This window comes from Silene latifolia, chromosome 11 (assembly GCF_048544455.1).
Source record: "Silene latifolia isolate original U9 population chromosome 11, ASM4854445v1, whole genome shotgun sequence".
In the NCBI taxonomy this organism is placed as follows: Eukaryota; Viridiplantae; Streptophyta; class Magnoliopsida; order Caryophyllales; family Caryophyllaceae; genus Silene; species Silene latifolia.
Window position 1 is genome coordinate 20,852,441 of NC_133536.1, and position 27,115 is coordinate 20,879,555.

Here is a 27,115-nt window from a genome sequence, read left to right on the forward strand (position 1 = left end):
TTTAAGTCTGTTTGTGGATTAATTACGAGAAAAGATAACAACATTTCTTACAGGTAATATTAGTAGGGAAGAGGTTAAACAAACTGTGTTTAGTTTAGCCGCAGATAAATGCCCAGGTCCCGATGGATTTCCTGCAGAGTTTTTTCAAAAATACTGGGATTTTGTAGGAAATTCCGTCACTAAAGCAGTTTTAGCATTTTTTCATTCTGAGAAATTACTAAAAGAAATAAATCATACTTTCGTAGCTTTGATTCCTAAAATTGAAAATCCTCAAACTGCAAACCATTTTCGTCCGATTAGTCTTTGTTCAACAATTTATAAAATTATTGCGAAAATCTTGACTAATCGTCTTCGAAGTGTCTTGCATAAGATTATACATCCGTTTCAAGGTGCTTTTACACCTAATCGCTTCATTCAAGATAATATTCTTTTAGCACATGAGATTTTCAACTCGTTTAAACGTAAAAAAGGCAAAGGAGGTTGGATTGCAATCAAACTTGATATGGAGAAAGCATATGACAGACTAGAATGGAATTTTATCGAGGAAACTTTTAAACAAATGGGTTTTAATGCTAAGTGGATTTCATGGATTATGGCATGTATAAACACCGTTTCTTACTCAGTGTTAGTAAATGGAACACCGGGAGATGTTTTTAGACCTACTCGAGGTATTCGACAAGGAGACCCACTTTCGCCATATATTTTTATTATGTGCGCCGAGATTTTAGCAAGATCTCTACAAAAAAATAGTGATGTTAGCTCTAGTGATATTGGTATTAGAATTGGATCCGGAGTGGAGAAAATTCCTTTTCTCACTTTTGCGGATGACACTATCATTTTCGCTAAAGCCTCTAACCAGAGTTGTAGAACTATTAAGTCTATTTTAGATAAATTTTGCACGATTTCCGGACAATTTGTTAATTTTGACAAATCCACTTTTCAATGCACTAGAAATATTGAGCGTTCTCTTCGTGAATCCTTTAGAGGCATTCTTCATATGAACGAGGAAGCTCATTTGGGTAAATATTTAGGATGTCCTATAATTGATAGCAGAGTGACTAAAAATACTTTTGAAAACATTATTCAATCTTCTTGCACTCAATTATCGAAATGGAAAGCGAATTCTTTATCCCAAGCGGGTAGACTAGTTCTTGTCAATGCTAATTTAGCCGCGAAGGAACTTTTCGGATGCAAAGCTTCCTCCTTCCTTCATCGATCCATAATAGATTAGATAAAATTAATAGAGACTTTCTTTGGAATAAGAATCCTTCCCAAATAAGTTCTCCTAACTTGGTTGGTTGGCATAAAGTTTGTTTACCAAAGTCGGTTGGTGGTTTAGGAATTAAATCTTCCAAGCGACTAATAAAGCTCTTCAAATGAAACTTTTATGGAAAATTCTTATGGATAAGGAAAGTATATGGGTCAAAGTGGTATCGAAAAAATACTTGAGAAATTGTTTACTCTTTGATCATAAGCCTAATGCAACCTCTTCTTGGCAATGGCGTAAACTAATGAGTCTTCGGACTCTATTTAGAAAAGGACTGAGATGGCGGGTAGGTAATGGTAGCAACATTAAGTTTTGGTCTGATAATTGGGTTTTTTCACACCCACTTACAAGTAGTATGGTTGATGATGATAGTAACCGTGATCTTAATCTTTTGGTTAAAGATTTCATAACCTCGCACAAGCAATGGGATGTTTGTAAATTATCCATTTAGTGAATAATGATATTGTTAATCGGATTACCAACATTCATGTGCCACATAATGATATTCCGTGATACCCTCGTTTGGGGTTGTCCGTAGATGGAAATTTCTCTACCAAAACAAAGAACTTGGTTAGCGCAAGGTTTGTTCGATCAAGCTCTTGACAAATGCGAATTTCAAAGGATTTGGAAATTGAATATTCCTCCTAAATTGAAATTTTTTCTTTGGAAAGCCTGTGTTGACGGCCTTCCAACAAAAAGTAGACTTCTCAAGAGTCATATTGATGTCCCACCTCATTGCGTTCTGTGCAACAATCCTATTGAAAACAAAGATCATTTCTTTTACGAATGTCCCTTGATTGGGTCTGTCATCCAAGACCTGGACATTATTAGTTTCAACGAGTTTTTGTCAAATTATGGTACTATTACAAGTCAAAGTTTTCTAACGAAACTTAATTATCTCAAGGATTTAATTCCAAAAGATGACTTTATAAAGATTATTTTTATTTGGTGGAATGCATGGTTCCATAGAAATGATATCATCTTTAATAATGTTAATTTATGTATCAACAAACTTATTACTTTATGTATTAATAGCACTAAGACATGGAATGTGACTAGATTTAAGCATTGTTGTTAAAATCGCGATCCGGATCGTAGGATCGTACGATCCTACGATCCAAAAAGTGGAAAACGATTCAAATCGTCGTAGGATCGTTTTGGTGGTAGGATCGTTATAGGATCGGTCAGGATCGGATAGGATCGTACAGGATCGTGTAGGATCGATGGTAGGATCGTTCAGGATCGTAAAATGCTTATTTGTGCAACAAATTTGTGAGTTGGTTGTTCTTCTATACTTACAGCTCTAAATTAAAGGTATATGTAATATATTGATATGATTATTAAGACATTTATGTCATTAAATAAACTTTTTAACATTATACATCACAAATTATACCAAATAGTTTACATAAACGTGTTTATCCAAGCTATTTGTAGGATCTTACGATCCTACGATTTGATCCTGCGATCCGATCCTACCACCCCTCTTCGATCCAAAGTAGGATCTCGATCCTGACAACATTGGATTTAAGGATCTCAACAATCCCGAGGTAGAAGAGTCAGCTAGAAACAATTCCAGTAAGGAAGAGATTTGGTGGGAAAAACCTACAAACGGTTTTCTAAAGCTAAATTTTGATGGATCGAGAATAGAAGGTAATAAAGCTGCTTTAGGATATTCTATAAGAGATCACAATGGTAAAGTCGTTTTGTTGGGAGCAAAAATGTGCGGATTCAACAGTATCCTTGTTGCGGAAGCACTTGCTTTAAAAGAAGGTATTTTAGCAGCTAAATACTTAGGAATCTCAAAGTTGATTGTGGAGGGTGATAACTTATGTGTTATTAACTCGATTCGAGGTACTTGGCAAATTCCGTGGGAAATTTCTAGTATTATCAAGGATGTGAAATTAGACCTTCATTTTTTCGATGAAGTGATAATTAAACATTGCTTTCGTGAAGCCAACAAGGTTGCTGACTTCATGGCTTCTGTTGGACATTCATGTCCAACTCTTTCGAGGTGGTTTGATAGCCGGTGGCTTCAACTTACCTCCCTCATTCGAAAGGATGAGATAGGTTGGTCCTACCCTAGAGGATCAACCTAGTTTTCTTACCTAATCAAAAAAAAAAAAAAAAAAAAAAAAAAAAAAAATTACTCTACCCTTCACTAAAAAAATATCAAAAATTCTCTCTTATTTTCAATCATTTACCTCCTTTAAATTCTTCAATTATGAATGTTTATTTCACCGTAGAGCAGTTTTTTTTAATTCATTAAACATTAATCCTAATCAAATTGAGTTTTTATTATAATTTTGGATGTAATTTTTAATTAGGGTTTATGTGAAATTATTTAGGGGTTAATTAATTTGGGTTGGATGTTTTAGGCATATTGCTTGTCGCTGGTGGCCGGCCGTCTGACGGTGGCAAGCACAGTCATCGATCGATCGACGGTGCAGGCGTGTGAGGGAGTGTGAGTCAAGGAGAGAGCGAGAGAGAAAGGTTTGTTCTTGGTTGTCGCCGTGTGGTCGATGGTTTGGCCGGTGAGTCATGATGGGAGGCACATGGTGCAGGTGATCGCCGGCGGTTGTGGTATTGGCCGCTCATGGTTGTGGTGTACTGGTATGTACGTACTACATCAAAAAAGGAGAAAAAAAAAAAACAATTCATAGTACACAGTACTACTACTGTACGTAACATTCAACCAAATTGGGTATCCACACTCTGACCTGACCGACCACTGGATGACTGGAACCCCGCTCTCCTCACGCCGGCGGTCTGGTCGGCAGTCAATTCACTCTCCGCTGGCGACATTTACTCCGCCACCGGTGTTCCAATTTCTACCACCCTTATGCACCAATCTCTCCGACCTACCACTTCAACACCATCATCGGCTCTCCACCGGACGGCGTCGACCTAGTCGTCCAGCAAACCCCCTCCTCCAGTGTCGACATTAGTAATCGGGTTTAAGGATTTTGTGAGACTAGAGGACGATGGAGGAGTTTAATTAGAATACATGAGAGAGGAATTAGAGAGAGGAAATAGGTGGGAAAATAAAAGGGTATAATTGTCGTACTACGATGAGAAAAAAGTGTACTGCGAAAATCAGCACCCGAAATATTAATATGACTTAGAGCATGTTTGGCCTTGATTCTCAAAAATGAGTTTTTGTTTTTCAAGCTTAATTTTTCAAAAGTGTTTTTCAAAAGCAAAAACAACAAATAGCTACTCTATTTCTATGGGCAAAAATATGGATTTTTAACTTTTGAGAATTTTTGTTTAACTATTAAAAAATAATGTGTTTGACCAAAAAGTATTTTTGAGACTAAAAACACTTTTATAAACTAGGCCAAACAAACACTTAGTACTTGCCATTTCGGATCATTTTGTCTCACTTCAAGTCATTTCAAATCAAGTCAATTACAGATCGGGTCGTTTTTTTTCGGCTCAACATTTTTATTTGGGTAAATAAAGCTTTGGGTCTACTCTGGGTTAGGTCAATCTAATTTTGGGCTATATTCGGGTAAGCAACTTCAGCTCATTTTCGAGTATGGGTCAGTTTTGCAAGGTTGGGGAGGAACGATCTTGATTAATTTTGATATAATTTTTTTTTTCTTCAAATCAAAATACAATTCAATGAGCTGAAATATGAAAATTAATGTGATATTAATCTAACATCTATAAGTAATCCAATAAAAGGTAAAAAAGTCTACATATATCTTGCATTCATTGCGCGAGATCTAGACTAGTACTCCGTATACACTAATACTATGAAACTAGTATAAATGCCGCGCCATGCGCGGTATTTTTAGATCTTTTAGTTTATAATGTATTATTTGTAAATTTAAAATTGACTTATTATTAGTTTTTCATATTTTAATATGATTATAAAAAGTTGAAATGGAAAATTAATGAAAAGAATTGAGTAAAGTCATAAAATGTGTATTTTAATAAAAAAAAATTGCCACAAAACTAATGATCAATTTATAAATTTGCTCAAATAATTTTAAAGATTTTTGTTGTCACGAAATTAATAATATTAGTTCAAAATATTTTTTATACGAATTAAGTACGTGGTAATTGTTTTTTTATATATATAGAAACTAATAATATCAATTTATCGGTTTTCATATAAATTTTAAATTTATACCAATTTTGTTTTATTTTAATTAAAAGATTATAATGATTAAATATTATTGATTAAAAGATAATAATTTAATAAAAATATAACCTTATTTCCTTTTTTTAGCCAGATTCATTTTAGAGGGAAATCAATTGAGAATTTTTAAGGGGATAGTTTTGATACTCACCCGTGAGTCCCTGACTATAAGTGACGAACTAAGTTTCCTTCTAAATTTGATTTTTTTCACAAAATCTCATTTGTGACGGCACGTATCCGTCACTTTGGTGTGACGGATACTATTTTCCCTCACATATGACCCAAATAGAGGAGAGAGGGAAGCACATGGGGGTACCCCCACCTTGTCCCCCCTATCCGTTTTGTGAGTGGCATTATACGTCACTTGTTCCGACCCGTCTTCAGCAAGACTAATTATTCTATAAAATAGAATTGTGTTAACTTGTCTAATTCTTACATTTACCATTTATAATACATTTTGTTGATGTTTCTTAAATTTATGATGATAAAATCCATCCGCCGAATTATGAGACACTTTCAATAGTGTCATTGGTGCTATTGTTACTTGCCTAATTCATACATTGTGGATTACATTCATGTCCTCGATGCCTGATGGTCACTTTAGTTTTGGGATCAAGTCGCTTGCATTTTCCCTTTTTCTTTTTATCTGAAAGCGATAAGCTAATAATTGCTTTAATCGATACCCTGTCAGGTCATATACCAAAACTCTTTGTTAATCAAATACATTATGCCATTATGGGTTCTAACTTCCTGATCTATGCTAACAAAAACTTCAAGGGGATTTATGCTTCAAATTCTTTGTATGTTTCTGTAAAACTCGGATAGACTGGTATATTGCGATAAAGCAATGGTCGAAGTTTACAATACAAAAACATAATTCAATCCGAAAATAATTTGAAAATCTGTTGACATGAAGCAGTCACGTGAAAGTACAACACTGAAGTCATACAAATAAGGGGAAAAATTACAGATAGCAAATATACCTTAAAAGAATAAATCAAGAGGAGGTTTCTACAGAAACTTCGTAAACCAGAATCGCACGAAGTTCCTGCTTGGAATCCTCGAACTCATCAGTTTGATTGTAATGTTTGTTTCTTTAATGTTACTGATCCCTTCAGAAAACGGGGTAACAGGAAGTTACCTAATCACTGAGCTCTTCATCATCGCTAAGGTCGAGCACAGTGGGATATATTATGGCCTCGAACTTCATGTTCCCTCCATCAATCTGATCCCTCTTGATCTTGAGAACTGACTTCACGAGAGAGGTATCACACCAGTGTGCTTCAATGCCCATTAACTCTCCTATGTTTCCAAATTCTTCCGGAATTTTATGAAGTGACTTGCATCGGCGGACAACTAATCGCTCTAGACTTGGAAAGTTATCATCTGATGCTTCCCATTCTTTAATATTAAGTCCCTCCATTCTCAAGTATTTCAGGTTTTTGAAGGTCGCGGTTGTGTTCCATTGTTCCCCTTCAAAGGCTCTGAGCAGTAACTTGAGGATCTTAAGCCGAGGCAGCATAACAGCAATCTTTTCTATTTCCAACCAGGGTAACTTAAATCTAGAAACTGTCAGCTTGTACAGGTTTGAGGGTAAGCTAAGCTTGCCACAAAATGGATTCAAGCTCTGATAGAGCACTCTCAAAGATTCAAGGTGACAAAGGCGATCAAGAATAGACAAGTCGAATGTCTTTTCCAATATTATACATCTTAGCTTTCGAAGATTTGGTAACCTTAAAATTATCTGATCAACAAGAACGTTCTCAGAAAGAACTGGGGTAGAGAAGTTTTGAAGACTACTTAAACAGTTGTCGTTACTCGGATGCACAACAATTTTTGCACGTTTATCCACCAGGAGATCTCTTAATTTGCTCAGACCGAAAATTGTGGGAGGAACCTCAACCTCACCGAGGGTTCCTCTCACAATGAGTGTTTCAAGGTTCAAGAGACAACCAATTGATGATGGGATACGTTTTATCCAACCCCTTACGGACAAGTATCTCAACAGTGTTAGTTCTCCTAAACTTGCAGAAAAGCTTGCGGCCAGTTCATGTTTTTCCAAATCCAACAAAGTAAGTGATTTGAAATTCTCAAACTCAAACATAAACACGCCGCTTTCCCATGTTTTATATAATGCTGAAGAGCAAATCAAGGAACGCGGTTTTAGCAGTGTTAATCCATCAAAATTGAATTTCATCAACTCATCTTTAGTTGAGCGAAAGCATAGGCGACTACGCTGTTGAATACTCGCAGGATCATCCCACCTTGAATGTAAAACACATCAGCAATGCAAGACTATGTATGAGAGGGTAACAATCGAGTAATATATTTCACTACTGCGATTTGCGAGCATTACAGCCTCTTTTCATTTTGTGATAGCCATGGACGAGCTAATTAATATCAGTCTCATATTTGAGTATAAACTTGTAAGTCTATAATTCATGTTGGTAAATCTCAGATCATATCGGTTTTGTTATTGTTGAATTGAAATTTCCCAAAATGACATTATCAGGACAAGCTGAAGCTGTGTTTTTCGTATCCACTTAACTCTGGCTCCGATGACATTCTGATCGTGCCTGGTAAGGTGAGTTGGAGAGACATGTAAAGTGTAACACATTATTCTAGTTGTTTTAAGTCCACATTTTATCTCTTATTTGGTTCAATTAATAACTCGATTTAGCTTGATTCACCCATTTTACGAATAAAATAGATTACTAGTGGTTTTGTGATTATTTGGTCAATGTATATTATTTCTCGGGATTTTGGTACTTCCCTCGTATGTTTTATTTGTGTAGGCACTCGACTCGAATGAAAACCAAGTAACACTAATGGATCAAGACTGCCTCGATGTTGTATCTCGTGGTCTATCTTGTTAGGCTTGGTACACATACTCGTTGTTTTATGTGGCTATTGTTACGAAATATCTAGAGATATTATATGGATGTCCATATATTACCGTATCTTTAGGAGATATTCTATTACCATATTATAGATATACTCTTGTACTATATATACCCTTCATATGAATAAAGCTGAATACTTTTTTGCTCTCTATATTCTCTCATAACTCTCTATTATTCATAACACGTTATCAGCACGAATCTCTAACCCTAATCTAATTTTACTCATCTGACGGGAGGACAGGTATTAGGCAGCGATTTCATTACACAATCTAAAATCTAAACAAATAGTGTCGGCCACAATTATTTGATTTGCGTGTAACATGTCTGCAATTTTCCTCTGTTAAGATTAACCAAAACTTTGCATATGTATACAACACGTGTTAGCCACTCATCCTTTATTCTTTGACATATGTGTGCATGTCAATTGTTCACTACATCTATTAATACTTGCCAGTAGCACTAATTGTTCACTGCATCTTATTTGTTTTGTTTTTCTTTTCCTCAATCATTATATACGTCTGATTATAATTGTGTCCTAATTTATCTTATTTTCTTTGATAGTTTAATCATGTCAAATTTGAACAAACTTGATTTTGCGGCCTTGGATATCTCTGGAAGTAATTATTCTGAATGGGTGTTAGATGCCGAGATGTATCTTAAGTCTTATGCCCTTGGTGATGCTATTAAAGATGGGAATACAGCATCCGAACAAAATAAGGCCAAGGCCCTAATTTTTCTCCGTCGTCACCTCCATGAGGGACTCAAATATGAATATTTGACTGTGAAAGATCCTTTGATCTTATGGCAAAATCTGAAAGAAAGGTATGACCATCTTACAACAGTAATTCTTCCTAAAGCAAAATTTGACTGGATTCACCTAAGGCTACAGGATTTCAAATCCGTTATTGATTATAACTCAGCCATGCACAGAATCGCTTCACAGTTAACTTTGTGTGGAGAAAAGATATCTGATGCAGATATGTTGGAAAAAACATATCAGACTTTTCATAGTTCACAATTGCTGCGCTTTCACAAAGAATATCGTCAGAGAGGATTTAAAAAATACTCTGAACTAGTTTCATGCTTATTGGTGGCTGAGCAAAATAATCAAATCCTGTTAAAAAACCACCAGTCCCGTCCTGCTGGCACTGATCCATTCCATTCCCAGTGAATGCGGCGGTTTACGTCCATTCCATATAGAGAATGCGACAAATAAATATTCGGGTCACACTAGAGGTAGTGGCCCTGGACGTGGACGTGGACGAGGACGAAACAATTTTCGTGGTGGTAGAGGTGGAAAATTTAAAAGATCATATTTTCACCGAAAGGGGGAACCAAAAGATCGTCCACATGATAAGATAAAGAAAACTGGTGAAAATCCATGTCACCGTTGTGGTAGTACAGGACATTGGATTAATACTTATCGTACGCCGCAACATCTTGTTGATCTTTACAAGCAGTCTCAGAAAAATAATAAAGGGAAGAATATTGAAGCAAATTTTGCTGCTGAGCATGAAAATTTTGAGACAAATTATGCTGATGGTGATAACAATCTACCTTTCGTATCTGGCAAATTTATGGATTTGGACATCTCAGATTTTATGACCTTTGATCCTAATGGAGAAGTTGGCCCTTTGATTGGCGATGGAAGTGTCCCGAAATTGGACTAAATTTATTTGTATTACTTAAGTTATTTATTTTCATTCAATTTAGCTACTAGTCGTACTTTGTTTTCGGATTTTATTATCAAGCATGAGTGTTAAGTTTATTTAATGGATATTACAAATAATTATATTTATGTTCAATGAACTTTGTTTATTTTTTTTTTAATGTTACGTACACACATTATGACACAATGAACAAAAATTAATACGTACATATATGATGATATTTGAAATAGTGGTCTGTAAAGCATTTCTAACTTCCTAAGACAACAAGTACGCTGTATGATTTTGACATTCACAACACTAAAAAAAAAAAAAAAATAAAATAAAATAAAATAAAATAAAATAAAATAAAAAAATACGAAGCTCATGTATGTACATGCGCACTAACTTGATGGTATCACTTTACATGTATATTATGCATAATACGTGACTAGTTTTACATTATCAAGACATTAAATTTTTGTGGCTTCTGTGTTTGCTTAATTAAGACTACTACATTCTCTCATTTATTTATTTTCGCATGTGTCTTATTACATGTCATTTATTTTATGAAGATTATGGGAGCTACACATGGAGATGTATGCTTCGCGGATAGTGCGACTACGCACACAATTCTTAAAAATAAGAAATATTTTACTTGTCTTAAAGAGGAAAAGACAAATGTTTGTACAATCGCTGGTAGTACAAAATTAATTGAAGGCTCCGGAAGAGCTAATATTTTGTTACCTAATGGAACAAATATTGAAATACAGGAGGCTTTGTACTCTCCTAAGTCAAAAAGAAATTTGCTGAGTTTTAATGATATCCGTAGAAATGGATTTCATGTTGAGACAGCAAATGAGAATGGGGTTGAATACCTATATATCACACGTTCAAATTTGAACAAGAAAAGTGTGTTGGAAAAACTACAAGCGTTATCTTAAAGGCTTGTATTATATGAAAATTTGTGCGATTGAATCTCATGCACTAGTAAACCAAAAGTTTGAGATAAAAACAAGTTTATTGTTTGGCATGACCGGTTTGGCCATCCCGGATCATTAATGATGCGAAAAATCATTGAAAATTCACGTGGACATTTATTAGAGAATCATAAGATTCTTCAAACTAGTGAGTTTTCATGCGCTGCTTGTTCACAAGGCAAATTGATTATTAGACCATCACCTACAAAGATAGGGAATGAATCCCTTACATTTCTGGAAAGGATACAAGGTGATATTTGTGGACCTATACATCCACCAAGTGGACCATTTCGATACTTTATGGTATTAATTGATGCATCAACTAGATGGTCACACGTATCCTTGTTATCAACTCGCAACCTAGCGTTTGCAAGATTATTAGCTCAATTGATAAGATTAAGAGCTCACTATCCAGATTATCCCATTAAGACTATCCGTTTTGACAACGCTGGTGAATTTAGTTCACAAACTTTCGATGATTATTGTATGTCTATTGGGATAAGTGTTGAACATCCTGTAGCACATGTTCACACTCAAAATGGTCTTGCTGAGTCATTAATAAAACGCATTCAATTAATTGCGAGACCAATGCTTATGAGGTCTAAATTGCCTATTTCGGCATGGGGGCATGCTGTTTTACATGCAGCAGCACTAATTCGCATCAGACCAACGAGTTATCATAAATCATCTCCCCTAAAGTTGGTTTTTGGTCACGAACCAAATGTTTCTCATCTAAGAATTTTTGGTTGTGGTGTATATGTTCCAATTAGTCCACCACAACGTACAAAGATGGGACCCCAAAGAAGGTTGGGAATATATGTTGGGTTCGAATCTCCATCAATTATTAAATTTTTAGAGCCATCTACAGGAGATTTATTTACGGCCCGTTTTGTTGATTGTCATTTTGATGAATCACTTTTCCCAACGTTAGGGGAGAAAATAAGCAAGCGGTAAAAGAGATAAGTTGGCATGAATTATCATTATCTCATTTAGATCCTCGTACTAAAGAATGTGAACTTGAAGTTCAAAGGATAATTCATTTACAACGGTTAGCAAACCAACCGCCAAATGCCTTCACCGATCCAAAAGGAGTGATAAAATCTCATATACCAAAGTGTAAATGCTCCAGCTAAAATTAATGTCCCTGAAGGACTTTCAATTGCAAATGAGTCTAAAGCACGCATGAAGCGTGGTAGACCTATTGGTTCCAAAGATAAAAATCCTCGAAAACAAAAAGGAGCAAAAGTTGATAATGGCAATGTTGAGGATAAGATAGCTTTTGAAAAGCCCCTTGAAAAGCTTGGAGACATGACTGATAATATTAATCTAGAAGAGATTCAGTACACGAAAATAAAAATTGTGAAGAGATCTCGATAAATTATGTCATGTCTAGAAAAACATGGAACCGAAACAAAATCGACGTCGATGATGATGTTTTTGCATTTAATGTAGCGCTTGATATCATGCATGAAAATGAGGATCATGAACCAAAGTCTGTTGATCGGTCAGGGGCGTAGAATTGATTGGCCTAAATAGAAAGATGCTATTGAAGCGAGAATTAAAATCACCGGCTAAACGAGAAGTGTTTGGGCGATGAATCGCGCACACCCAGTGGAGTAAAGCCGAGGCTACAAATGGGTGTTTGTGCGAAAAAGAAATGAAAAAGCGAGATAGTCGGATATAAGGCTCGTTTAGTTGCACAAGGTTTTTCACAAAGACCTGGTATTGATTATGAAGAGACATATTCTCCTGTAATGGATGCAACTACTTTTCGATATCCCGATTAGTCCGGCTATAAGGGAAGGACTTGATTTACGTCTTATGGACGTTATTACACTTATTTATATGGCTCACTTGATAGTGATATATACATGAAACTCCCTGAAGGTTTTAAGCTTCCCGACACATTAAAATCAAGTCCAAGAGAGCAATATTCAATCAAGCTAAACAAATCTTTGTATGGTTTGAAACAGTCCGGGCGTATGTGGTATAACCGTCTTAGTGAATATTTGTTAAAAAAAGGTTATAAAAATGACCCTATTTGTCCATGCCTATTCATAAAGAGGTCAAAATCCGGATTTGTGATTATTGCTGTTTATGTTGATGATCTGAATATTGTTGGAACTTCTGAAGAAATTACAAAAGCCGCCGAATGTTTGAAGAAAGAATTTGAGATGAAAGATTTAGGAAAAACAAAATTTTGTCTTGGTCTGCAAATTGAACATCTTGACAGTGGAATTTTGTTACATCAAGGGACCTATATTGATAAAGTGCTAAAACAGTTTAAAATGGATAAAGCACATCCGTTGAATACTCCTATGGTTGTAAGAACACTTGATGTGAAGAATGACCCGTTTCGACCTCGTGAAGCAAATGAGAAAGTCCTTGGTCCTGAAGTACCATACTTGAGTGCAATTGGAGCTTTGATGTATCTTGCTAGTCATACTCGACCCGACATATCTTTTTCAGTAAATCTCTTAGCAAGATATAGCTCTTCTCCAACTCAAAGGCATTGGAATGGAGTCAAACATTTACTCCGTTATCTTCGAGGCACGTCGATATGGGTTTATATTATTCTAATAAATGCAAAACAGAGTTAGTTGGTTTTGCAGATGCAGGTTATATTTCTGACCCACATAATGGTCGCTCGCAAACTGGCTATGTGTTTACATGTGGTAATACTCCTATCTCATGGCGCTCTGTAAAGCAAACTATAGCCGCCACTTCTTCAAATCATGCCGAGTTGTTAGCAATTCATGAAGCTAGTCGAGAATGTGTATGGTTGAGATCAGTTATTCATCATATTGAAGGATCATGCGATCTATCTCCAAGAAATAAGTCACCAACTATTTTACATGAAGATAATACTGCGTGCATCGCTCAACTCAAGGCAGGATTCATCAAGGGTGATAGAACGAAGCACATTTTGCCGAAATTCTTTTTTACTCATGATCTTCAAAAAGATGGTGTCATTAGTGTTCAACAAATCCGCTCTAGTGAAAATCTCGCAGATATTTTTACCAAGGCACTTCCAAGCAAGACATTTGAGAAGCTAATCAATCAACTTGGGCTACGTCGTCTCAAGGACGTCAAGCGATGTTTTAATGAGGGGGAGTAAATACGCGTTGCACTCTTTTTCCCTTAGCCATGGTTTTGTCCCACCGGTTTTCCAGCAAGGTTTTTAACGAGGCAACACTTAGTGCGTATTACGGAGATTATTGTACTCTTTTTCCTTTATTAGATTTTTGTCCCATAGGGTTTTTCTAGTAGAGGTTTTAACGAGGCATTTTCTCCGATGATGGACATCCAAGGGGGAGTGTTACGAAATATCTAGAGATATTATATGGATGTCCATATATTACCGTATCTTTAGGAGATATTCTATTACCATATTATAGATATACTCTTGTACTATATATACCCTTCATATGAATAAAGCTGAATACTTTTCTGCTCTCTATATTCTCTCATAACTCTCTATTATTCATAACAGCTATTGCTTTATTCTTCAATTTGAGCCTTTTCTTTATATTACCCACCAAAAGACATGTCCAAGAGAAGAGCCTGCCTCATTTGGTTTTCAGTTGGGCTCGAAAACCGGAAGAACAAAAAGAAAAGAAGCAAAAAGCAAAAAATGGGGGGATTGGCAGTAGAGGAGAAGCAGCTTCATTTTTGTTTCGTGTCTTAGGCAAAGAACGAGTAGAAAAGCAGGAGAAGTAGTAGTATAGTTAGGGTTTATTCTTCAATAAAATCAAACAAAAATCCCATTTTTCTTCCTTGTTCTAGTTTAGATTTAAGATTTAGTTTATCTCTTTAGTTCATAATAATGGTAAGTTGGATGTCTTTATCTCTTTTCATTCCTCTTTATACAAGTTGGGTATTATTTTCACTATTGTTATATGTTTTTAATTAGTGTAATCACTTTAAAGTTTTAGTCTTTATTACAAGGAGTCGTTTAAGAAGGTGGAATGGAATGGATTAGAATCTCATATCATAGAGGTATAGATTGAGATCCTCATACCACTCTGAACATGTTTGATATGTTTTAATTTTTACACTATGGGGGAATGGAGTTGGAAACTTGGGTGCAAAATGGATGGCCAAGATCAACCCCAAAAAATGTGTTTATTAGCTAATCTCACCATCTCTCTCCTACTTCACTAATCCACTCTAATTAATCACTAATTTACTATATATTTGTTTTCCACTCATCCATTTCTCTTTCATCTTACATATTTCATTTCTCTCTTCTCTCAAACTCTAAAAAAAAACCAAATAAATAAAAAAAACCCAAAAATCCAAATAAATAAAAAACCCAAAAAATCCAAATAAATAAAAAAACTCAAATAAATCATTCATTCCTCTCTTCCTCATTCACCACCACCACCACCACTATCCCACCCGACACCACCCATCGCCCACCCCCACCGCCACCCACCTCCACCACCGTCGTCGGCAAACTCTTTTTTTTTTTTTTTTTTTTTTTTTCCAGATTTTGCACATCTTACTCGGTTATTTTCGCCAGTTTTTTTTTTTTTTTTTTTTTTTTTTTTAAAAAAAATTGTGTTAAATTTGTTGTTTGGGTCGGTTTATTTTATTTGTAAATTTTTGTTGGTTTTTGTTGTTACTTATTCTTTTCAAATATCTTCTTGTTATACTTTTTTTTTTTAAAAAAAAATCGGGTTTTAAATATCGTTTTTTGGGTGATATACTTTTTTATTTTTACAAATGTCGTTTCTTTAAAATTCGTCTTGTTATATAAATTATTAGATCTAAAAAGAAGATATTTGAAACTTTAGTCTTTATTCACTGACATTATGTATAACTTTAATTTACATTATGTACAACTTCAATGATATTGTGTGCAACTTCACCGATATTATGTATAATTTCAATGAACATTATGTATAACTTCACTGATATTATGTATAACTCCACTGACATTATGTATAACTTTAACTTACATTATGTACAACAATGACATTGTGTTAGTTTCAAATCTTAATTACATTTAGACAAAAGTTATACTATCATGGATTAAAGTTACACGATTTTTGGACTAAAGATATACAAAAAAGGACTAAAATTATAATATTATGGACTAAAGTTACACAATTTTGGACTAAAGTTATACAAAAAAGTTATACAAAAAGACTAAAGTTATACAAAAATAAACTAAAGTTATACAAAAATGGACTAAAGTTATACAAAAATGGACTAAAGTTATACCAAAATGGACTAAAGTTATACAAAAATGGACTAAAGTTATACAAATATGGACTAAAGTTATACAAAAATGGACTAAACGTATAACTTTAGTCCATTTTTGTATAACTTTAGTCCATTTTTTGTATAACTTTAGTCCTAATTTGTATAACTTTAGTCCATTTTTGTATAACTTTAGTCCATTTTTGTATAACTTTAGTCCTTATTTGTATAACTTTACTCCATTTTTGTATAACTTTAGTCCATTTTTGTATAACTTTAGTCCATATTTGTATAACTGTAGTCCTTATTTGTATAACTTTAGTCCTTATTTGTATAACTTTAGTCCATTTTTGTATAACTTTAGTCCTTATTTGTATAACTTTAGTCCATTTTTTTGTATAACTTTAGTCCATTTTTGTATAATTTTAGTCCTTATTTGTCTAACAACACCGACACACAAATACACAAATACAAGTAATTAGAAATTTTTTGTCCAACAAACTCGTATAACTTTAGTCCAAAATCGTATAACTTTGGTCCAAAATCGTATAACTTCACTGACAAATTTGTGTAAGGTTTAGTCATATAGTCCAATTAACATCATTTTTTGAATAACTTCAGTCATTTTTTGTATAACTTTAGTCCAAATTTGTATAACTTTAGTCCAAAATTGTATAACTTTAGGAATATAAATTCAGATTGAAAACAAACACATTAAGAAGATGAGATTAAAGTTACTTTAGTCATATAATCCAAGTTTATGTAACTTTAATGTTTGAAGTGTATAACTTTAGTAGTAAGTAGTGTAACTTTAGTAGTAGATAGTATAACTTTAGTTGTGTTCACATATAGATCTGAAAATTCAAAATAAAAAAAAGAACACAAATGTAAATTGTAAACAAAAACTATAAAGTAGAAAAAACCGTAAATCTCGCCAATACTAGATCTAACCAAAAAACCCGTCTAAGAAAAAAAAAAAAAATAACTAAAAAAACCAAATAACAATGAAATACAATACAATAACAATAATTGAAATAAAAAACGTCAGATCTAAACATTTAAATATTTAAATATGACAAATTTATATATCGTGTGTATAACTTTAATGCACGCAGTGTATAACTTTAATAGACAAGATGTATAACTTTAGTCCAAAATTTGTGTAACTTCAATTTATACAATGTATAACTTTAGACATTAACAGTATAACTCTATTTTGATTATTGTATAACTTTAGCCTAAAATATGAAACTTAAAAAAAACTTGAAAAATAACAAATAACCAAATAACCAAATACCAAATTCCAAATACCAATAATAAAAACCATATAACAATAACAAAAATGTAACAATATCTAAAAACAAAAAAATTATGTAACAATAACAAAACCAAATTAGACCAAAAAAATTAAAAATGTTATCTATTAGACCAAAAATTATGTAACAATAACAAAATTAAACCAAATTAGACCAAAAATTATGTAACAATAACAAACCAAATTAGACCAAAAACAAAGATCTGAATCTGAAAACAAAAAAACAAAAATAACAAAAACCAAAATAACAAAAATAACCAAAAAAAATAATAAACAAAGAAAACTGAATCTGCAAAAATAAACAAAAAAATGACAACAAAACCGTAAATCTGAAAATTAACAAAAAAACAAAAACCAAAAATCAGATTTGGGTGGGTGTTTGTCGTGGTTGTGTCGAGGAGTGGTGGTGGCGGTTTCTTATGGTGGGTTTTTGTCGTGGTTGTGTCGAGGAGGAAGGAGGATGGACTGGAGGGGGCGGCAAGGAGGAGAGGAGTAGGGAGGCGGCAGAGGAAGTGCGGTATTGGAGGAGTAGTGGGCGCGGGAGCTGGTGGGTCCGGTGGAGGAAGTGTGGCGGTTATCCGCCGTCGAGTTTGGTGGTCCGGCAAGGGAGGAGAGGAAGGAGGGAGAGCTGTGTTGGGTTTGGAGAGCTGTGTCGGGTTTGGTGGTTTGAAATAAAAAAAAGGAGAAAGGGAGGTGCGGTGGTGGAGAGATGCGGGGGTGGCAGTGGAGGGAGGCGGCGTTGTGGTCGGGGTGGCAGTGGAGTGTCATTTTTTTTTTTCTGAATTTGTTTGATTTTGGTTTTTATGTTTTTTGGTTTTTTGGTTTTTTTTAGTTTGGTTTTTTTTGTTTTGAGAGAATGAGAGAAAAATGAGAGAGAAAGAGGGATGAGAGAAGTGTGAAAGAATGAATAATGAGTGAGTGAGTTGGGAGAATTAGAATGAGGAAGGAGTTATACAGATTAGGATGGAGTTATATAGGATTAGGGAGGGAGATTTGTGACCCTTCAATGAGATGTAATCTCATCCCTCCATCCCTTCCATCCAAAGGCCCTTATAAGGACTTAGGGACTCATTTGATATGAGGGCCTTACTAGCTCTCTCTCTCTCTCTCTCTCTCTCTCTCTCTCTCTCTCTCTCTCTCTCTCTCTCTCTCTCTATATATATATATATATATATATATATATATATATATATATATAGAGGTAAGATCTAATGAGTCCTCCTCTACCATTGAGTCCATAAGTCTCTCTAAGGGCCATTGGATGGACTAAATGGAAGGTTGAGATGAATTTGATTAAAGGCCATTAAAAAGAAAAGGAAAAAAATGTGGATGGTTGGATTGAGATGGATGGTTGAGATTGAAAATTACCAAAAAAAATTACCACTAATCAAATTTCTACACACTAATTAATTTTTCTTTCTCTCTTTAGCCCCTAATTAATCAGTTTTGAGTTTTAGATTTCAGAAGTGTAAATGTAATGTTGTATGAGTTTTACAAGTGTAAATGTGACGGAAATATAATTTTAACATTTTACAAGTGTAAATGTGAGGTTTTACGAGTGTAAATGTAACATTTTAAAAGTGTAAATTTGATTTTTGTGACGGAAATTTTGAATTTATATAATTTTAACATTTTACAAGTGTAAATGTGAGGTTTTACGAGTGTAAATGTAACATTTTAAGAGTGTAAATTTATTTTTTTGTGACGGAAATTTTGAATTTATATAATTTTAACATTTTACAAGTGTAAATGTAAGGTTTTACGAGTGTAAATGTAACATTTTAAGAGTGTAAATTTGTTTTTTTGTGACGGAAATTTTGAATTTATATAATTTTAACATTTTACAAGTGTAAATGTGAGGTTTTACGAGTGTAAATGTAACATTTTAAGAGTGTAAATTTATTTTTTTGTGACGGAAATTTTGAATTTATATAATTTTAACATTTTACAAGTGTAAATGTGAGGTTTTACGAGTGTAAATGTAACATTTTAAGAGTGTAAATTTGATTTTTTTGTGACGGAAATTTTGAATTTATATAATTTTAACATTTTACAAGTGTAAATGTGAGGTTTTACGAGTGTAAATGTAACATTTTAAGAGTGTAAATTTGTTTTTTTGTGACGGAAATTTTGAATTTACATAATTTTAACATTTTACAAGTGTAAATGTGAGGTTTTACGAGTGTAAATGTAATATTTTAAGAGTGTAAATGTAGTATTTTAAGAGTAAATTGGTCCTTTGAGTGTAACTTTGGTCCTTTATAAGTGTCACTTTTGTCCTTTACGAGTAAAACTTTAGTCCGACTACCAAAAAACACCACCACCGTCGTCCTCCACCGCCAACTCATATCCACAAAAATTATGAGTGCAAATCTATATAATTTTAACAAGTGTAAATGTAAAGATATACGAGTGTAAATGTAAAAACAATGAGTGTAAATGTAAAGAATACGAGTGTAAATGTAAAGAAATAAGGGTGTAAATCTGAAAAATGCGTGTAAATGTAAAGAAATATGAGTGTAAATATAAAGAAATATAAGTGTAAATGTAAAGAAATACAAGTGTAAATGTAAAGAAATACAAGTGTAAATGTAAAGAAATACAGTGTAAATCTGAAAAATGAGTGTAAATGTAAAGAAATACAAGTGTAAATGTAAAGAAATACGAGTGTAAATCTGAAAAATGAGTGTAAATGTAAAGAAATACGAGTGAAAATCTGAAAAATGAGTGTAAATGTAAAGAAATATGAGTGTAAATGTAAAGGAAGACGAGTGTAAATGTAAAGAAATATGAGTATAATAAATATATTTGTGAGATTAAAGGAACAAGCTTCCAATTGATTTACAAGTGTTTTTATTGTGAGATCTCGAAATGATATTTGTGAGATCTCGAAAAAAACAAAAACAAAAGTGAAAAAAAAAGCCAACAAAACCAGATCTGAACCCATAAATCTAAAAAAAATATATAACAAAACGATTTTTTATAAGACGATATTTGAAAAAATATAAAACAAGACGATATTTGAAAAAAAGACGGGATTTGTGAAAAAATCAAAACAACAAACCCCAATATAAATACAACAAACTCAACAACAACCATAACTTACTCATATTAATTAAGAAAAAAAAAAAAAAAAAAAAAAAAAGAAACAGACAAAGGCAAAAATTGAAACAGACAAAGGAGGAGGCGGCAAAAAAAAAAAGAAACAGACAAAGGCAAAAAAAAGAAACAGACAAAGGAAAATATGAGAACTCAAATGTGAGAACTCAAATCTACATAACACTGAAACCGTGAAAACACAACAAACCAAAAAAAAAATGAAATCAGCCGCGACAATAGGAGGAGGCGGCGGAAGGTGGCGTGAAGAGGAAGACTGGTGGTGGGCTCCGTGGTAAATCTGAAAAAAAGGCCATGGGTGGAGGGTGGTAAATGAGGTGCGTGGTGGTGGTGTGCGTCGTGGTGGTGGTGTTGTAGACTTTTTTGTTTTTTTTTTGTTTGTGGTTGTAGATCTGGTGTTCGGGAGGGTGGTTGGAGAGGTTGTGGTGGTTGGTTATTTTTGGTTGTGGTCGGGTTGTGAGAAAGGTGGAGTGCTGCGGTGGTGTTATTATGGTCGGGTTGTAAGAATGGTGGTGTGGATTGTGTCGGGTGGTTGTCGGGTGATTTGTGGGTCGTGGCGGGTGGTTTGTAGGTCGTGGCGGTGGTGGGAGTTTGTGGGTCGTCGTGGCGGTGGAGAGATCCGAGAGGGACAGTGGTGGTGGGAGGGGCTGTTGGGGTGCGTGGTTTGGTGGAGACAACGGTGTGGGGAGCTGGTGGTGCGGTTGGTGGGCGTGGGTAGGTGGCGGTGGAGGTGGTCGTGGGGTCGGGTAGGTGAGGAAGAGGAAGAGGGGGGAAATTTTTTTTTTTGAATTATTTGGTTTTTGAATTTTGTTGGATTTTTGAGAGAAATTGAGTTCTTTTGGTTTTTAGAGAGATGAGGGGATGATAATTGTGAGATGAGAGAGAAGTGAGTGGAAAAAGAAGGTTTTTATAGTGAAATTAGGGTTGGATTAGTGATGGTAGTGACGGAAACTAATTAATTAGCATCAATCCCTTCATTTTAGCCTTAATCCCTTGTTTTTCCTCTTCAATCTCAACCATTCATCCCATCTTTTTAAGGGCTCTAAATGGGACTTATGGACTCAATGAAAAGGGATGGACTCACTTGATCCTTCCTCTATATATATATATATATATATATATATATATATATATATATATATATATATATATATATATATATATATATATATATAAAATTGGGTTGAAACGCTGTGGATGCGTCACGGATCAACCCAGCCTTAAATATACGTATTAATTACAACTGAAATTAAATACAAACATAATAAATGTTGTATAATTCTCAGGAAAGTATTAATTATAGTTTAATAAATTTTATTATAAAATTATATTAAATAATTACGGTGATTTGACTCTAAATTTACTAAAAAATTATTTTGATAAAAATTCTAAAATGTAAATAATTATGTTCATTGTGAAAAATGCTTTCAATTGAGTATAATTTTCATTATATTTATTGAAATATTTATTTTGATATGTAGAGATGATTAAAGTGAATGTCTCATAATGTTTTATGTCTACGTAAAAAGACATTTTGAGAAAGTTATAAAACTTAGACTATTGAATCCTAAGAAAAAATTATTTAGAAGAGTCATTGTATTTCTTCAAAACATAACTTAAAGAAAACTACTAAGAGATAAAGTTTTATGTGAGAATGAAAAAAAATTATATTGCGAGAAATTGAATAAATATGAGATTTTGATAAGTTTAAATAGTGTGATAACGAGTATGTGTACGATTATGTATGTAATCGCGAGTGCATTTGAATAATCAAAACAAAAGTAATGATTATTAAATAATATAGTATTATAAACGACATGAAAAGGTACAAAAAGCCGTTACATTTTTATTTAATATCTTCAATTAAAATATGTATACGTCAAGTATAAATATTAATTATGACTAACTAAATATTACTTTTAGTTAAATATTTTATATGTCATCTTTTAAATACTTTGAAGTTAAACCTCAAAAAATATTATTTGAGAAAGTTTAACCTATTTTATTTATAGATAAACTCTTAAACATCATTTATATATAGTTATTTAAAAATACAAAAGGTGCAATCTTATAGATATGTTTGACACGTAACACATGCAAGACACAATCAAAATATTTGAATAAGTTGAGTTTGAACTCTATATGTTTGATATATAAATATCACACGTTATACATAAAAATTAAAAATTACCTAAAATTATATTTACATCATTTTAAACAAATAATAATTTATTTGGAACATAACGTATTGTGAAATGATATAATTTGAGAACTAAATGTTGATTGTAGCATTATTCGAATAAATTTTATTTCAATTAATATGATATTTGATCAGTCGCAAAATAATTTATAAAATGTTAATCATGAATAATTAATTATCACTTATTCGTTTTAATTAAAATTGTATGTATTTTATTTTAAAATATTGAAGTTAAACCTAAAAAAAATTAATTTATTTTTATTTATAAGTAAAAATATTAAAGATCATATATAAATTATGTTATTTTTCTTCAATGATAATATTTAAATTTTAAAACAGATCACGCGAAACGCGGGATACTACCTAGTAAAGTAATGAAAACAGGGAAATACTAGCTCATACCTGTCCTCTTTGAACAGAAACTTCTCCGCTTTTGCTTTTTGTATGCAAAAATCTAGCAGCAAATCGTGGATTCTGCAGGTCTGAATTCGGTGGTCAGAACCTCTTTTTGCAACCATTAGCAAACTTCTGTCCACTAGGTCGCGCAAGTACTTTTCTGCAGCGCTTTCCAAACTTTCTTGCTCATAGGAAGTCTCTACAAATCTTTCTGCAAGCCACAGTCGTATCAGTTTCGACCTATGGATTTCTGTACCTTTAGAAAATGCTGCACAATATAGAAAGCATTGCTTCATGCCAACCGATAGATGCCTGTAACTTAGTTCTAGCGCACTAGAAGCCGCATATAATAGATGATCATCCAGGCTCCGTTCAATTTCCTCCCAACCGTCTTCCGACTCAATTTTATTTTTAAGAACTCCAGCTATCATAACAATTGAAAGGGGCAGCCCTCCACATTTCTCTGCGATTCTTTTCCCAACTTCACATAATCTTTTAGAATAACCCCTCCTGCCAAATACTTTCTTTTGCAATAGATGCCAACTTTTGTCCGCATTTAGGAGGTTGACTTTTAGAACATTTCTATCACAAATTTTCTCTCCAACGATGCTGTACCTGCTTGTTATTAGTATTCTACTTCCATTGTGGCTAGGTGGAAAACATATCCGAAGAGAATCCCAAGCATCAACATCCCACACATCATCTAAGACTATGAGATAGTTCTTTTTTTGAAGTAGACACTGCTTCAAGAACTTAGCTAAATCTTCCACCCCCATGACATTGGTTTCACTTCTAGGACGCTCACTAATCTGACCTACGATGTATTGGAGAAGCTCTTTCCTTTGAAACTCTTGTCCAACATAACACCAAGCATGAGCATTGAAAGACTTGGCATAATCTTTGTATAGACGCATGGCTAAGGTTGTCTTGCCTAAACCAGGCATACCAACTATCGATATTTTCTCCAAACTCCGTGATCCCGTGGTAAGTTGTGTCCTCAATCTATCTTCCTCCTCAAAACTGATTTCATCTTTGGAATTCTCTGTCGCATGGCCTTTTTCCATTTGGTTTTCAACACATGCACCTGAGCCCTCAACTTCAGTCCTGGATATTTCGATGCTGGAAATTTTTGAAAATTTTTCTTTGATTAGCTTAACCTCTTCTGAGACATAAGAAACTCGTAATTTGTTATACCGTGTAGGAAGCTCCTCAAATGTGTCTATCATACTGTTCACTTTGCGACACAGTTTTGTAAACTGAGTCCATAGCAGATTAACTTCCTCTGGTTTGTCGTGCCTCATTATATAAGGTTGAAGAAAAGAAAAGCAAATAGATAAATCATCATGGAGTACTCCAATTTGATCTGAATTATAAGTATCACTTTCCTTAAACTCTGTCAGATTCACTTGCATATCAAAGAACTCTATATCAGACATGGGCAGCTCCATGCTTGGAAACTTGGTATATTCGCCATAAGCATGTATGAGTGATGCATTGAAGCCCTTGACTCCTTCCTTCAGACTCCGTATCATCTATGATCAACCATATGTGTTAGAATGTGACTTGAAGTCTCTATTAGATATGTAAATAATAAATATAATATCTTTATTATTTCATATGATTTGTATTATATGGGTGATATCAAGAAACCATCTCAACCAAAGTGTGGATGCAACGGCTCCCCATACCTGCTCCCCATATTCCACACTTTAGAATTGAGGGGGGTTGGATTTGAACCCGTGACCTTTTGGTCACACTGGCTCTGATACCATATCAAGAAACCATCTCTTAAGTTATGGTTGGAGTCCCAGGATCGGTATCGGTTTTATATTCTGTAAATAATATCTAATAAGAACAAAATATAAAAATCAGCTAGTCTTGCTTAAAACGACTCTCTTACTTAAGACGGATCAAATATCACCCACATGGCTATATAGGACAAATTTTTTACCATTTCCAACGCATTTTGCTTTTGTTTTATTTATCCCCACGTGGGTATATTTGACCCGTCATAAGCTTAAAACGGATCGTGTCTATCTTAAACAAGAATTTGTAATATAGAATATACATAGGAGGGTGGTATCGAAACTCAAAAGAGGTATAAGCAGCTTTTAATGGAGCAATAGTAGAAGCCATTTACGGAGTATAATCATAAATCATCCAACTTCGGTGAGGATGAATTATTAAAACCTTTTCGAGATTCAAATCATACTTAGACAATGACAAGTGTAAGGTGGTTTAGGACTTTCGGTGGAGGAATTGTCCGGTCAATTTTTTTAACCTCTAGTATCTAAATCAAAGGTAACACTTGCTTTTAAATAATCTTCAAGGCGGCACTTTGATCGTATTTTTTGACATTTATACGTGATTTTTCGTAGAAGAAAATTAATTTTATGAAAAAAATTTCACAACAAATCTAAGTATATAAGTTTTGTCTTTCAAAGTTTCATACTTTTAACGATATTCTTGGTCAAAACTTTTGAAATTTGAATAAGAAAAAGACAATGTTACCTTTGGTTGGATGGGGGAGTATAATTTTTGTACTTCCTCCCTTTTGGTCATTTGTTGTCCTTTCTATTTTAAGAATAAATTTGATGGGCAATTTGATCATTAACACTCAATTTGTTCCATTTATCATTTAGTAATTGACTCATTTCTCTTTCCTTGTTATTTGTGCCAAAATCAAAGGATAACAATTGACCGGAACGGAGGGAGTATAAATTCTCATAGCTAGAACGGGTCAAGTGGGATAACCAAAGGTTCGTTCCATGTATCTAAATAGTGTAATCCATTACTCATTTTAGTTATAAAACGGATCTGAAATAAAAAGGTTGAAGACTTGAAGTTGGTTCACCATATTTTAGAAACAAATAATGTTCCCAAAAATTTGCAGAGGGTAGAGGATGGATGCGGCTAACCTGAGAAAGATAATGGAACCTTCAGCGAATCCAGAACTTGGTATGATGGTATCGAATTTGAAGTACCAAATTTCACAATGCAGAGTACAAGTCCTACAAATTAAAAAGAGAACAAAATATGAGATGTATCATGTTTGTGAGAGGGTGGTATCGAAACTCAAACTTAATAAAAACGAAATACAATATGAAATACCTGATGACTAATCTTGAGGATCCAAGAGATGTAAGCTGCTTGTAATCATGAAGCAATAGAAGAAACCAACAAAAAAAAATATTATTAAAATATGACTTTCAATTGCAAATATTATGATATATAATAAAAACGACGACCAGCCTTTCGAGATTCACATTTATAACATTACTAGTTGGTTGCACGGCGCGCGATGCGCATCGTCCCCCAAGTTATTTTAAGAATACGACTTCAAATGCGTAGTAGCGAATCTTGATTTGGTTTGGTTTCTATACATTTTGAGTGACAATCACAATAAAATTCTTGTCACTATATTTTTTTTGGTTCAAATCGATTGCAAACAAGTTCACATTCGTAAATATTTCATCTCTAACTTTGTTGGGAACATGAATATACGATCTGATTCAGTTGTCTGAACATTTTGAGTGTTGATCACAATAAAATTCTTGTTATTATTTATTTTGATGGTTGAATCAATTGGAAACAATTATAATCATTCATAAATAATTTGTAATTAACTTTGTTGTGAGCATAAATATCCGAATATAACTACATTTTTTGCTTAGATGGTTAATTGTTCAAGAACACAATTACATGGAATACATAAGATATTAGTATTATATTGTACTTTGCGAAGTAACGTAAATATCACATCTCCTCCCCTTCCTTCTCATACTAATCGTTCTTCTCCCCTTAGCCTTCCTTACTCTTCCTCTTCCTTCTCCTTTCTCCAAACCTTCATCACCTTCTACTTCTTCATTCTCTTTATCTCTCTTTTTTCTCTTCAATGCCGTCGCATTCTAAACTATCCTCTCTTCTTCAACC

General features: G+C 33.7%; 1 protein-coding gene across 2 annotated transcripts; it reads right to left on the reverse strand.

Annotated features, from left to right (window-relative positions):
- Window positions 1-6,325: 6,325 nt before the first annotated feature.
- On the reverse strand, window positions 6,326-26,378 carry LOC141611333 (putative late blight resistance protein homolog R1A-3). 2 transcript variants are annotated; one of them, XM_074429855.1, is made up of 5 exons: window positions 26,294-26,378; window positions 26,101-26,193; window positions 24,377-24,714; window positions 23,189-24,301; window positions 6,440-7,681 (listed from the first exon to the last, which is right to left on the reverse strand). In XM_074429855.1, exons 3-5 carry the CDS (start codon window positions 24,712-24,714, stop codon window positions 6,559-6,561), a joined length of 2,574 nt encoding a protein of 857 aa, XP_074285956.1. In that variant the 5' UTR covers window positions 26,101-26,193; window positions 26,294-26,378; the 3' UTR covers window positions 6,440-6,558. The 2 variants fall into 2 exon arrangements, with proteins under 2 accessions (XP_074285955.1, XP_074285956.1); XM_074429854.1 differs by having other exon boundaries at window positions 6,326-7,681; window positions 23,189-24,714.
- Between the last annotated feature and the right edge of the window lie 737 nt (window positions 26,379-27,115).